Below are 13,778 nucleotides of genomic sequence, written 5' to 3' on the forward strand. Positions count from 1 at the left end.
GTTCGAATCCCGGGCGATCGCTGAATTAACACCAGGGGGGTTGACTCAGTCTGTCATCCTTCCGAGGTCGGAAAATTGAGTACCAGCTTGCTGGCATGAATGATCCCGGTGTGTACCCCGGTTTAGAATGCGTATACCGTATCCCTGCGCATCGTAAGAGGCGACTAAGGGTTGGCGTCAGGAAGGGCATCCGGCCATAAAAACATTGCTTCAAACAGGGAACCATGATTGTCATGGGGCCCGCAAGGCTAACCCCCGCTCTTGTGGGGAAAATGGCCTTAAAACGATCATTCATTCATTTTCATTCAGTCAAAAGATGAAAAAGTGCCGTCCGGACTAAACCATTGCACGTGCTATTTGATTTAGACGTATGTATGTATGTATGTATGTATGTATGTATGTGTGTGGTGTTGTGTTATATTGTGTGAGATGATATTCTCGCTTGGACAAATCGGTAAACTTAAAGGATGGAGAAAGCATTTTGGGTTGAAAGCTGTGATCGTCGTTGCCAATTACACCACCATCGTATCATTTTTGTTTTTATGGTTAAATCTTGCTGTGGTCGATTTGCTTTTGTGTGTGATTGCTATTCATGATTCTCTCCCCAGGGAACAAATGAAATTCTGCGGATGTTCATCGCACTACAAGGGGTCCAACATTCTGGAAAGATCATGACCGATAGAGTGAAGTGTGTACCGGGGCTGAACGTGGTGGCTTCATTGATATTTTATTACTCTTCTGTTTTGGAAGCAGATGAGCATTGAATGTCAAACATCGTTTGTAAACTTATCCTCAAATGTGGAGAGATTACTGATCTCGCTGTGCTTCTCTCTTGAAGGCACCACCACCGACGGCTAACAGTGTGTGGTTTTGCTGCTTTTTCAAACAATTCAAACATTTGTCATCAAAACACCCAAATTCTGTATAGCACGAGAAAGAGGAAGAAAGTTTCGTTCAAGTAAGCATTAAACTAAAAGGGGAACCATCTCTCTTGGCTCTCGAATCGTAACCACTTCCCTAAACACAAAATCGCCACCAACACGGTCACCTTTTCCGAAGAGCCTGAAATGCTATTGTGGGATATGATTGTCAGTCTTAAACCACATCCTACAGGATGGCGCAGAGTCGGTGCACTGTGAACTGTCTGGTGTGGGTTCTGTTCTTCACCCAACTATAAAATGTCGCATTGTTGATTCATACGCTGGGGGTCCCATCGATCGGCACGCCGTCCCTCAGTTGGACGTTAAGCTGGTGACCCGTCTGCCAGCATTAGCTTCCTCTGGTGGCTGTTAAAGCTCCCATGGTATCTTTGAACATAGAGACCGAGATGAAACCTGTGCGCTGCCAGCACAACATGTACATGTCAAGAGAGGCCATGAAACAATCTCTACACAAGACCTTTTATTTTATTTATTACCCTCGCCCGAGGAGAGGGTATTGCATTTGAGTGCGTTTGTTTGTTTGTTTGTCCGCACAGAATAAATATGATTTTCTCTGCAACCGTTGGGCCGATTGACAGGAAATTTTCAACATCGGTGCAACTCCACCTGTAGAATTTTTAAATGATAATTGTGACGTCATATGTCATGTGGTTCGGCCGCCATCTTGGAAAAACCGAAAAACTTTGCACCTCTATCTCCGAAAGCGCTGAATAGATACATTTGAGACATGGCTCATTGTAAAGAACTCTCCATGGGGAATAAAATATGTTAATGATGTCATAGGTGTTTCCATTATGATGTCATAATTCGACAAGTACAAAACCTCATCCGATCAAGATGAAATTTCTTGAGCATAATCTCGGAATAAATTCGTTTAGAAAAAAAAAAAACGACGTCATCGGTCATGTGGTTTGGCTGCCATATTTGTTTTAACACAAAAGCCTTAAAAACCACTGAAAATACATCCTGGCGAGGGTTTGCAATCTCTGATTGCTCTTTCTTGTTTATTCATGTATTTTACACACTTTGAATGCGTAATTTTAATTCTGAACAAAAATGCGGCCATTAACTGAACACACTACTATTATGGCCCATATACCCGTGTCATCAACAAACAACAACAGGCATTTTAAGGCCATTTTCCCTGCAAGAGCGGGGGTTAGCCTTGCGGTCCCCATGACAATCTTCTCCATTTTGCCCTATTTTCTGCATCTCCACTTGTTAACCAACCCCCTTGCCCGCATTTCTTCTTCGACCATCTTTCGCCAAGTCTTTCTCGGTCTTCCCCGTCCTCTACTTCCTTCTACATTCATTTCCATCACTCTTCTCAACCAGTCACTTTCATCCTTCCTCAACACATGACCAAACCATCTCAACCTGTTTCTCTTCACAGCATCAATCACAGGCTCCATTCCCATCATCTTTCGCATTTCATCATTTGTCTTCCTCTCTCTCAAGGATACTCCACACATCCACCGAACCATTCGCATGTCCACCCTTTCCAGCCTTCGTTGCTGCTCTACGTTCATTACCCATGTCTCGCTCCCATAAATCATAACACTTCTCACACATGCAGCATACACCTTTCCCTTCAGCTTCAACGCCACTCCCCTCCTCGTCAGCACGCCACTCAGTTCCCGAAACTTCTTCCATGCACATCTCACTCGAGCAACCGTTGCCGAGTCTGATCCACCTTCTCCATTCAGCATGTCTCCGAGGTAACAAAATGTTTTCACACCTTCCAGCTTCACGCCGTCTCCAAGATCCAACTAAACATTTCCTCCATCTGCAGCTCCCTCTGTGCACACCTTACACTTGAATGTAGCTGCCACACTGGTTAATGACCCTCTCAAACCACTACATTTTTGATGAACCCACTCAGCGCACATTGTACATTGAATGGAGTTCACTCTGACACCCTTCCTGCACACAGCACACGACCACTTCCCTGTTCTTTCCACCTCACCACATGCTTTACCACTTGCCATCACCTTCGTTTTTCCGATATTCACCTTCAGACCTTTTGTCTCCATACATTCCTTCCATTTGTTCATCTTCTCCTTCAGTCCATCCATACTTTCTGCAATCAACACCAGATCATCTGCATACAACTCCCACGGTAAACCCTCCTTTATGTTCCGAGCCAGCACCTCCATCACAGTTACAAATAGTAGTGGACTTAGTACCGACCCCTGATGCACTCCCACCTTCACCTCAAACTCACCACTGTTCCCGTCCTTCGTCCTTACAGCTGTGCGAGTTCTTTTGTACATTGCCATCACTACTCCGATCAACCATTCCTCCACTCCCAACTTCCTCAATGCCCATGTCAATACTTCGCGTGGAACCCTATTGAATGCTTTCTCCAGATCAACAAACCCAAGAAACAACTTCTTCCTCTTCTCCATGTACTTCTCCTGCAACTGCCTCACAATAAAGAGGGCGTCTGTCATCCCTCTTCCTGGCATAAATCCAAACTGCATTTAGTCGATCTTCACCTTCTTCCTTATCCTCCTCTCCAACACCCTTTCCAATACCTTCATTCCATGCTCCAATAACTTTATCGCTCGATACGAGCCAGAGTCCAGAGGGTCACCTTTCCCCTTGTATGGAGGGACGAGGGTACTTGGTTCCCAATCCACTGGAATGCGGCCTTCTTTCCCCACCAGATTGCAGATCTCTGTCATTCTCTTCACACCCCAATTTCTCGCTGCCTTCAACATATCTCCCACAACTCCCGTCTGCCCTCCCGCTTTTCTACTTTTCTAGTTTCTACTTTTCTACTTTTCTACTTTTCTACTAAGGCTAAATTGAATCGATGAAAATGAAAAAAATTCAAACTATATTCCCCATGGCTAGTCAATCATATGTATGAAGTTCCACATCGATCTGTTAAGCGATTCTGTAGAAGATATTTTGACTTTTTTTTTTTTTCCCCCAATCCATTATGGTCACCAGACCACGTGACCGATGACTTCATTATTTTAATTCTTCACTTTTAATTCTTCACTCACATCGGGTTGTAGATCAGATATATGAAGTTTCAGGTTTTTTGGAAAAGGGCTTTGATTCAACCAATTGTTGCTGGAATAGCACTTCGCCGATGTCATCATTATGACCCTATATATCCCATGGGGAGTTGATTATGTGCACTAAGTTTCAATTTTTTTCGTTGTGTGGTTTTGGAGATGATGTCCTGCTTGAGGCCCGATCTCATGGTGCATCCAACACTGTGAATTCTACAAATGGAATTTCACGTTTCCTGGAGTTTTTTTTTACCTGTGAAAATGCAAGATGTAACGCCGTGCTAAGAACCACCTTCAGATGAAACAAATCGATGCTTAATTCCGCCCATGGGCAGTCGATGATGTGGTTATTAGGCTTTTGCTGTTGATAACAAAACAATTTATTTCTTTTTAACTTACCGTCCCACGTCCCTCCTTGCTTCCCACAATGGTTAGCATACCTCAATTATTGTCCTGTTGATTTCATCCATTGTTTAATTGTGGAGTGAGCTGAAATGCAAGACCTGATTGCGTTTGGCTCATTGAAACTCAAAAGCAGGCGTTTATTGGGAGGTGAGGTTTGCAATTGGTTTGTTTAACCTTTTTTAATTCTCCGTTTGTTGTCCTTTTGGCCTCTGAATTTAATGACCTGAAGACCTAGTTGCAATGATGTTGGCAGTGGCTGCCCTGGTTGTTGAGAAATTGATCGTAATGTCAGTGGCTGTGCTCTGTTGAGAGATTGCTGCTGGGTAGTGACAATGGCTGTGCCTGGTTGTAGGGAAATGAAACGAGGAGATGTTGCTTTGGTGTTTGGAACGTTGTTCAAGAAAATGAAGGATTCGGTTGTTTCCACTGTGGACTTGGGGCTCACTGGGAAGGATGGTGTTACACACCCCAGTCTAGAGGTACCTGGTATTTGTATTTACTTGATGACTTCGGTGATTATTTATTTACAAGTCTTTTTTTATTAGTCCCCTACCGGTGTACACCGTAGGGGACTCTAGGTTTGCACTCCGTCCCTCCATCTGTCGGTCCGTCAGTCCGTCACGTAAAGAACAGCTTTCCGGACTTTTTTCCTAAACTCTTTGTGCTAATGATTTCAAACTTGGCACATGGTTTCCTCATGATAAGTTACAGATCAAGCTCGAACTTCACGACGTTTCGATCATTTTTGACAAAGTTATGGCACTTTGAACTTTGGGAATTTCCCCAACAGTTTTCCGGACTATAATTTGGAGTGCGGTAAGTCATAATACTGTCTTCTATGACAGTGCTACCCAATGCCGATAGGGGACATGTATTGCAGCGCAATACTCAGAATGCTTGTTTATACAAGATGGAGGCTCATGGAAGAGCAAAGTGACATAGGATAAATGTAACGAACTGACAGTGAGGCTGCAGTTGGGCATAATAACCAGGTGATTCGATGAACAAGAAAAAGGAAGAGAGGAGCGGAGGAAACGCTAGTAAACCTGCAGGTAAGAGGGTTTGCTTGGGTAAGGAAGAGTTAATGGATGTAAAAAAAGATTGTGGGTTGGTTTTGAGGATGACATGAGATGTTGGTGCACCACCTGCTTCAATGGATGATAGGTATCAAATCCCTAGAAGGAATTGGGGAGAGGGCAGTCTTGATCAACCTCAGGTAGGCAGGTCCATTGTATTTTTTTGGCGATTGAATACAATGGTAGACTTGATGAGTATTTTTATTTTTACTGGACTTATTCTGGACCTCGTTTGTTCATGTCCCTTACAGGACAGTGCCAAGAAACTTGAGGAAAATGTTTACAACTTTGGAAATGCTGTGTATTTAGTGCTCCACCGTTTTGGCAAGGTAACAACAACACGACCACCTTGTTCACTTGATACCAAATGTTGTGCATATGCGTGCTGCAATGATTTTTGTGGTGTTGCTTAGCCATTATTTGGTTGATTGGGCTGGTCTCTCACACTTTCATCAGGTTATTTAATTAAATTGTATCATTCCAAACCAAAGTCTTATTTGCAGCGGCTGTATGATTTTTTGATTTTGTATTTTCTCTTCGATGTTCTGGAAATGAGGTGGAGGTTGGGGGGGGGGCGGGGGGAGGAGTGTTAAAATGGATCCTTCTTTGATAATGCACCTCCATACCCATCTCTAACAGACCATAGTGGATGAGCAGCTTGTGCTGAAGCGTTTGGCAGATGTGTCGACCAACTGCTTTGCCATGACCGCAGTGGTATCGCGAGCCTCTCGAGCAATTTCCATTGGACTTCAAAACCATGATCATGAGGTATATCGATCTACACGTCCCACTGTCTTTGCTCCACATAGTCTGATCTTTTGCATTCCGTATGCAATGCATAGATATCGTTGTAATCTTCCTGTGCTGAAAATTCTCTCGTGGTCTTCGATCGATTTGTCACATTGCTTTGTCTGCCATGTATACCAGGCTGCTAAAGCGATGACAATTACGCGCGTACATAGCGCAAAGGGAGAAAGCAATTGGTTCAGTCTGTCAGTCTATACAAGGAACTTCAATTGAATTTCACATTTTTTATTTCACATCGGCATGCTTGCACTTCTGAACACCCGCAGTGTAGTGGTACTTTGGCTCTGAATTTAGAAACATTGCACAGAGTCTTGTCCACATGTGCACAGCACGGTAAAGCCACTGTTTTAGTCTGTCTGTCATTCCAAAAAAATTGAAAATTATTCCAAACAGGCAACTTACTGTTTTTAGAGACATCATAAAAGGGGACAAAACAGGCATTAATAGCTAATCTAACGTGTCAAATAAGGTGGTGTAAAAGACCGTGCTTCCCAAATGCCTCAATGGCGGGCGGTAAACTTGCGATTGATTCAATGTCTTTTGGGTTCGTTTTTGACAGCCTTTAAAACTTTTTTTTAAAATTTCAATTGATTTATGTTGTGACTTCAGAGGCTCGTGAACGTTTAATGCCTCTGTGCCGAAGGCCTGTCTCCACGAACACCCGGACGATCTTTTACATAAGACTCGCCATGCTGGGGTGGTGAGCTGTGGTGGTGTATTCACTCCCAACACGTACCCAATTGGAAAAAGGTGGGAGATGCTCCTTATAATTGAAATGGGTTTGATTAATGAAATATTCTGGGTAACTGTAGGCGAGGAGCGAAGAAGATGATGCAAGATGGCACAGATCCAACACGATAGCGATGATCCCCAAGGCCAGGGCTGGTGCGTCCTCTCTCCTTAACAGCGCCAATTGCAACCCTGGTGTGTTCCACAACAGTCAGACACTCCCGGAATTTTGAACCACCTCCCCAAGCGGCGGTTCCCATGGTTGGCTGCCCGCTCGTGTGTGCGCCACCTTGTTCTAGCTGCCCACTCCACGGGGCGTGTCAATGAAGAAAGTCCTTTACCCCTCCAGGTCTTGCAGCGCATCTCACCGCCATGGCCTATGCACATATTCCAACAGTTTGGAATTTTGTGAAGCGCTTCCCTCGAGTTGTTTCACAAACCCTCCCCTCGCCTTTCAAACAGGAGGTTTTACGCAACACAACCTTACCTTGACTATCTTAAAGGTTAATACTCACCACAGGTGCACATATTACATACAACTTACCTCTAAACATTAGCTAATACAGGGAGGAATCTAAGCTATGTGATTATGCGGTCCATGCTACACTTACCACAATCTAGCTATGGATCCCCTCCCCCCTTCCACGTAACATATTGTGTTTTGAACATCGTAGAACACAAATCACCTTGTTTCCATGTTTCCACGTCAGTTTAGCAATACTTTGGCAAAATTATACGCCGTCTCAACTAAAGAAATTTTCTGCTCGCGCTCAGTGTGGGTGAACATTGAGATCCGGAAAAAATGGCGGCGCCCGGCAATGCAACGCCTGAGCTAACTTCGTCCAGAAGATGTCTGTTTAAGTGCATCTTTTTCTCAAAGATAAGTCCAAAATTGTCAGTTCCTCTGAGAAGAATTACCAGAAGGTTCAGATCTAGACTGTTCCGTTTAACCCATCGGCTTCGCATTGTTACCAGCGCGCCTGTTATGCAAAGTTGATATCGATTGTGCTCAAATGCAAAATAGGAATTTGATTTTTCCTCTGAAAACTACACACTATTTCGATGAAACTTGACCACAACCTTCACCACCCATGATGTACCGAAGTTTGTTCATGGCACTAAGAAAATCGAAGTCTAAGAGGGTCTACGGGGGGATGAAAGTGGGTCCAGGTTTGACCCCCCCCCCCCCCCCCCCACACCCCCAAATAGATATTTAGTTTCTTCTCTGAAACTACACACACAATTTCAATGAAACATTACCACAACCTTCACCACCCAGGCTGTACCAAAGTTTGTTCATTGCATTAAAAAAAAAATCTGCCCCTTTTGGGATGTATGGGGGTGGTTGCCCCCCAAAATAGGTATTTGCTTTCTTCTCAGAAACTAAACATGCAATTCCGATGACATTTGACCACAACCTGCATCACCCGTGATATACCAAAGTTTGCTCATGGAATAAATAAAAAAATCAGTCCCTGAGGGGTCTAGCCGGGGGTGGGGGGGGTTCCCACCCCTTCCACCCCCAAAATAGGTATTTGCTTTCTTCTTAGAAACTACACACGCAATTCCGATGAAACTTGACCACAACCTTCACCACCCATGATGTACCAAAGTTTGTTCACAGGATTAAAGAAAAGCTGGGGTCTAAGGTAGTTTTTGAGGGTGTGTGGGGGGGGGGGGGGGGGGGGGTATTTATTTTTGTTTGTTTAAAGTCTTATGATTACGTTAGTATGATTGTACATGCTGCCCTGTCTTCTCGCAATCATTGAAATTGGTTAAAATGTCATGATACTTTTTAAAATACCTTTAATCGGTGTAGTATACTTAAGCCTGGTGTTGGCTTCGCGGTTAGGGTGCTGGCTTGGGATCCCAGAATCCTGGGTTCAAATCCCAATCGATCACTGAATTACTCAGACTCAGCCTGTCATCCTTCTGAGGTCGGCAAATTGAGTACCAGCTCAATGGTAATTCCCTGTGTTTCACAAGAGGTGCCCAACAGGGTTGGTGGCAGGAAGGGCATCCGGCCATAAAAAAAAACATTGCTCCAAAAAAGGCCAACCCCTGCTCTGCGGGGAAAAATGGCCTCTAAAGGTGGTCTCTCTCTCTCTCTCTCTCAGTATACTGCTTTATTCTACCAGGTGAGCACCCAGAGGTATTGCCCCTATGTTTATAATATTCAAGTGATTCTTCACCATTGAGGGATAGGGCCTAAAACGATGTATAGCACTATATATCAAAAAAGTTATGGATGGATTCGGAAAACACTAGGTGGACGAGTTGGGTACGTGACAAGAACAAGCCGATTAGATTTTGGTACATGTCATGATCCAGATCCGGTCTATCAGTGATACAAAACGTAAACTGTTCAGCCTGATGGAGGTTTGCGTGCGCTCTACCGAGTGCTGTTCGGATTTTATCTGCATTAATTTGTCGTATGTACAGTAATGTTCTGAACCCCTTCCCGTGTCTGTACCCGTCTGTGCAGGTTCTTCTCGCCAATACTTTCTGCTCTCAGATTTATTTCAAGAACAACTACCTAATGTCCGAGTTACAAAAACGTGAGCAACCCACAATCGCACCCCTTAAAACTGACCATCAGCTGTGGCTTAGCTTCTGTGTTGCAAATGGAGAGTGGTTTTCTCACAATGGTAAGAGAAGACCAAAGTGTGTGTGTGTGTGCGTGTGTGTGTGTGTGTGTGTGTGTGTGTGTGTGTGTGTGTGTGTGTGTGTGTGTGTGTGTGTGTGTGTGTGTGTGTGTGTTGACCTGGTTGGACAGGATACGGATCAGTGGTTGCTAGGATATGGCAGCATGCCAAACACCGTTATATATGACAGTTTGAACATTCGAAATAGAGTTTGATAGAAAGGTAGGTGGTGTGGTCATGCTGTTTGGTCGATTGATGTATTTAAGGGTAAGATGCGAATGATTTAATGATATTGTCATATTATAGAGTGTGTAAGGAAAGTTATAAATATATGATAACACATTAAATCCTATTGCGAGTAAAGTTGGAATATGTGATGTTGCATTGATGGGTTGACTGACTGCCTGGACGCAACTGAGGTTGTGGATCCACTGATTTACCATCAATTGATGTGGATCCATGATCGAGGTTGTGGATCCGCCGTTTGGAGAGGTCCTGGGCTGAAAGGATTGAAACCTCGAGGAAGAACGGTGCCAGCTGATGATCCATGCAGTCGGGAAACTAGTCAGTTGCTTACGGGTTAAGGTTCTTGCTTTAGGTGGAGGAACTATGTTTGAGGTTTACAATTTAAATAAAGTTGAATATGGGATGTTGTGAAATTAACATCATTTACAACAATCCTTTAAATTATTTAAGTTTAGGAACAACCCATACTGTACAATTAAGTGTGTGTGTGTGTGTGTGTGTGTGTGTGTGTGTGTGTGTGTGTGTGTGTGTGTGTGTGTGTGTGTGTGTGTGTGTGTGTGTGTGTGTGTGTGTGTGTGTGTGTGTGTGTGTGTGTGTGTGTGTGTGTGTGTGTGTGTGTGAGAAAGAGAGGGATAGAATTGTGAGGAACAGAAATGAAAAAACGAGGTGTGTGTGTGTGTGTGTGACTCTTTTTTTGGAATTTGTCTTTCTTCCAGACGCTCCAGAGAACATGGACACTAACATCCAGAAAATAGCACTTGATGTTTTGAATCAAAGGCAGTACCTTTGTTCAAGCCCGCTGGAGAGGACATTCTAGGGTCGTACGTCGTTGCTCAAAGGCACAAAGATGGGAGCATTACCTCAACCTCAAACCTCTTTCTGGTCGGTGGTTCTGCAGATCAAGTTTGACGATCGAGTTTTGCTACAATAATGATGACTGACTGCTGGTGAACGAATGAGAGATTTTGGTTTGCTTGATCCAAAGACCTTGAACTTGACAATAACAATGCTTGGGTAAATCTAATATTAAAAAATGGTGATTGTAATCAAGCGACCATTGTAAAGCACCTATTCCTACAGAAAGAGCTTTTGTGATCATACAGAGGTTGTCCACTGTTTGCCCTTTTTCAGTGTTGCCTGTGTTGTCCAAAATGTTCGTTTACAGGTATAAGGGGGTCTCTTGCACCCCCGTTGCGATGATTTCTCGATTAATATGGTCATGCAGAGATGGAAATAAACCTTTTCTAATAAATTGAGCGAAAATCCTTTGGAGTCTGCATATGCCCTCTATTAGATTTATTAGAAGGTTAGTAAAGCACTGACATTTGCTTTGGATCACTCTTCTGACATGTAGTCTGTTAAACAAGGCATCATCTGTCAAAATGGAGAAGGTTGCTTACAAATGTACTGAAGCTTCATCAAGCATAGTTTGGTCATGTTTGGGAGCTCTTTGACCCTCGTACCAAGAAAAGCCTCAACCCCACTGTGCCACTGTGCCTAATTTTAAACAAATGTTCTTTATTTTCACTTTGTTGTCCTTTTTTTTTTTTTTTTTAATCTCCCCTCCCCCTTTCTTTACTTGGTTTATTCAGGTGTTTACCATGGAATCTTGCCTTGTTCTTGTGCATGAATATCTTGTACTTTCCAGCTCCAGCCAGTCATTGTCGACAAGGAATATCCAGGATGGTCAAGCGTTTGTAATGAAACCATTTGAAGCAGGTATTCATCTTTAATGCGCAATCCTGAGTTTAAAACTTAATTGATATGAATGTGGATTAGAAAAGCCTTGTTTGGTGCATCTCTGGAATGAAACGGTGCTTTCATGTCCTTTCCACCATCCGCAATCCATAATTCACAATTCCTCCTTTTCGTGGAATCCATCCCACAGCCTAGATTGATGTAGCATCTTGCATACTTACTTACACACTCTGCATTTGTCACTCGGGTTTGCTAATGAGAAAGCAGGACATGGCCTGTAGTAAATGTGGGTATAACGGATGCGTGCTGTGATCTCAAATTTCTGTCTGCATGTAACACGGGTTTGACATTTGTCCAAACGGCCGCCCTCTCCGGCTCTTGAAGCTGATGATGCACGACATGATGGGTGGCATAATTATTTTTCTATGGGGATTGGAATTATGAGTTTTCCAATGAAATTATCTAAAATTAATACATTCAATTTTTTATTTTTGGGGGGAGGAGGGTGGAGGGGAGGGGGGAAGCGGAAATTAATAGTTAAGTTATAATTAATTTTTAAAAATTGGAATTGACTTCGTGCCAGGTTCCGTTCGAGTCAATATGCTCGTCCGCCTTGCTTGGTCCCACTCTATCGGAAGGTCCACCGACTGTACAAGTAGGTCTTCTCGACATGTCCCCATCGTGCTGTTGTGTGCTCCACTGATTGGTTCATCGACGGCGCTGTCAAGACAGTGAGGCACAGTCATAAACATTGCTTTCCTTTAACTGTGAACAACATACACTACATAACCGAAAGTATGTGGACACCCGAACATCGAACATCTCATTCCAAAATCATGGGCATTAATATGGAGTTGGTCCCTCCCTTTGCTGCTATAACAGCCTCCACTCTTCTGGGAAGGCTTTCCACTAGATGTTGGAACATTGCTGCGGATATTTGCTCGCAGCAATGAAATTGCATGCACATGATCTATGACCCATTTCTATTGAAATATTAAATTTATGACATCATAGGTCACATGGTTTGGCAGCCATATTGGATTGAAGGAAAATAATAAATAATGATATCTCTGAAACCGCTCACCCTATCGATGCGAAATTTTACAAATATCATCTAACGGCACTGTTGCATATAGTTTGAAAATGATGTCATAGGTCACGTGGTTTAGCAGCCATCTTGGATAGAAAAACTAACCGTATCCAATCAACACCAAACGTCACAAACGTGATCCTCTACTCATACATATGCAGAGTGATGGCATCTACCCATTGTGGGACTAGGCGAGGCATATTGGTGACACAGTCGCATTGTTCTAGTTTTTATTTATTAATTAACCCATTTTTTGTTTGCTCCCAACTTTCCGACAAGGTCGGAAACGGGGGACATTAAAATGACCTCCAACCGACCGACCGATCATCTGTGCATGTACTTTTGTGTACGCAATATTTCAAAAACCGTTCAATAATTTAGCCTTCATATGACACAAATCTATTCCTTATACTGCCCAAAAGGTGGGGGACCTCGAATATCAGGTGCTTGTTTATGTTTGAGGCTGGCAGGACAGATAAGAAGTATGTACACTCACATTTGAGCTTTCTAGCCTGGGTTTGAATCCAGACCCAGCCATAAACGGCCGTCCTGGCATTTCATAGGGAGGGCAAGGCATCAACGTATGTGCCGTTCATTTGATGGATGTTAAGCTGGGTGTGTATATTCTGCCATTGGTTAATCGATGTTAAAAATCCCATGGCATCTTTCGTGAAGAGTAGGTGAACTGCCGCGATAACCCTGATGCAGGTGACAACTTGCCTAACTCTTCACGAAGGACATCGTGGGATCTTAAACGTCCACCAACTGTCAGCAAACAGGATGCCCAGTTTGTTTGCTTTTGTATACCAAGTCGAGGCTCGTGTAAGAGCTAAAAACATCCAGTTTAGCGTCCATCTGAGGGATGGCACACACATTGATGAATCACCTTGTCTGTGAAACACCAGGTGGCAGTTTATAGCTTGGCCCATGATCTAAACCCAGCCTGGACATCTTGGAGGTGAGTGTGCGTACCTCTAGGCCATCCTGCCAGCTCACTGGCACCCTGAACAAATAACACATTACTGTATGCTCAGTCGAGTATGCTGCGTCGGAGTGTGACCCGTCCATGATTGTAACCCCTAACCACTGAAACTGCTTCGGCAGCCTAAGGTGCT

At 43.6% G+C, this 13,778-nt stretch overlaps 2 protein-coding genes across 11 annotated transcripts in view; one reads left to right on the forward strand and one right to left on the reverse strand.

The window, feature by feature from the left end:
• Nucleotides 1-11,141, forward strand: part of ACAD9 (acyl-CoA dehydrogenase family member 9) — a 37,058-nt gene extending 25,917 nt beyond the window's left edge. For all 10 annotated transcript variants that reach the window (XM_068099664.2, XM_068099663.2, XM_078776808.1 and 7 more), the window contains exons 14-19: nt 609-688; nt 4,725-4,851; nt 5,700-5,777; nt 6,088-6,216; nt 9,470-9,542; nt 10,592-11,141. In XM_068099664.2, the coding sequence (XP_067955765.2) occupies nt 609-688; nt 4,725-4,851; nt 5,700-5,777; nt 6,088-6,216; nt 9,470-9,542; nt 10,592-10,692 (588 nt within the window). In that variant the 3' untranslated portion in view covers nt 10,693-11,141. The remainder of the gene's footprint in view (nt 1-608; nt 689-4,724; nt 4,852-5,699; nt 5,778-6,087; nt 6,217-9,469; nt 9,543-10,591) is intronic.
• Nucleotides 11,142-12,045: 904 nt separating this feature from the next.
• The window catches only part of CFAP92 (cilia and flagella associated protein 92 (putative)), a 42,953-nt gene continuing 41,220 nt past the window's right edge, over nt 12,046-13,778 (reverse strand). The window contains exon 14 of the mRNA XM_078776804.1: nt 12,046-12,293. Coding sequence (XP_078632930.1) covers nt 12,282-12,293 — 12 coding nt within the window. The 3' untranslated portion in view covers nt 12,046-12,281. The remainder of the gene's footprint in view (nt 12,294-13,778) is intronic.

Source organism: Myxine glutinosa, chromosome 4, assembly GCF_964187855.1.
Source record: "Myxine glutinosa chromosome 4, kmMyxGlut1.1, whole genome shotgun sequence".
Taxonomy (NCBI): Eukaryota; Metazoa; Chordata; class Myxini; order Myxiniformes; family Myxinidae; genus Myxine; species Myxine glutinosa.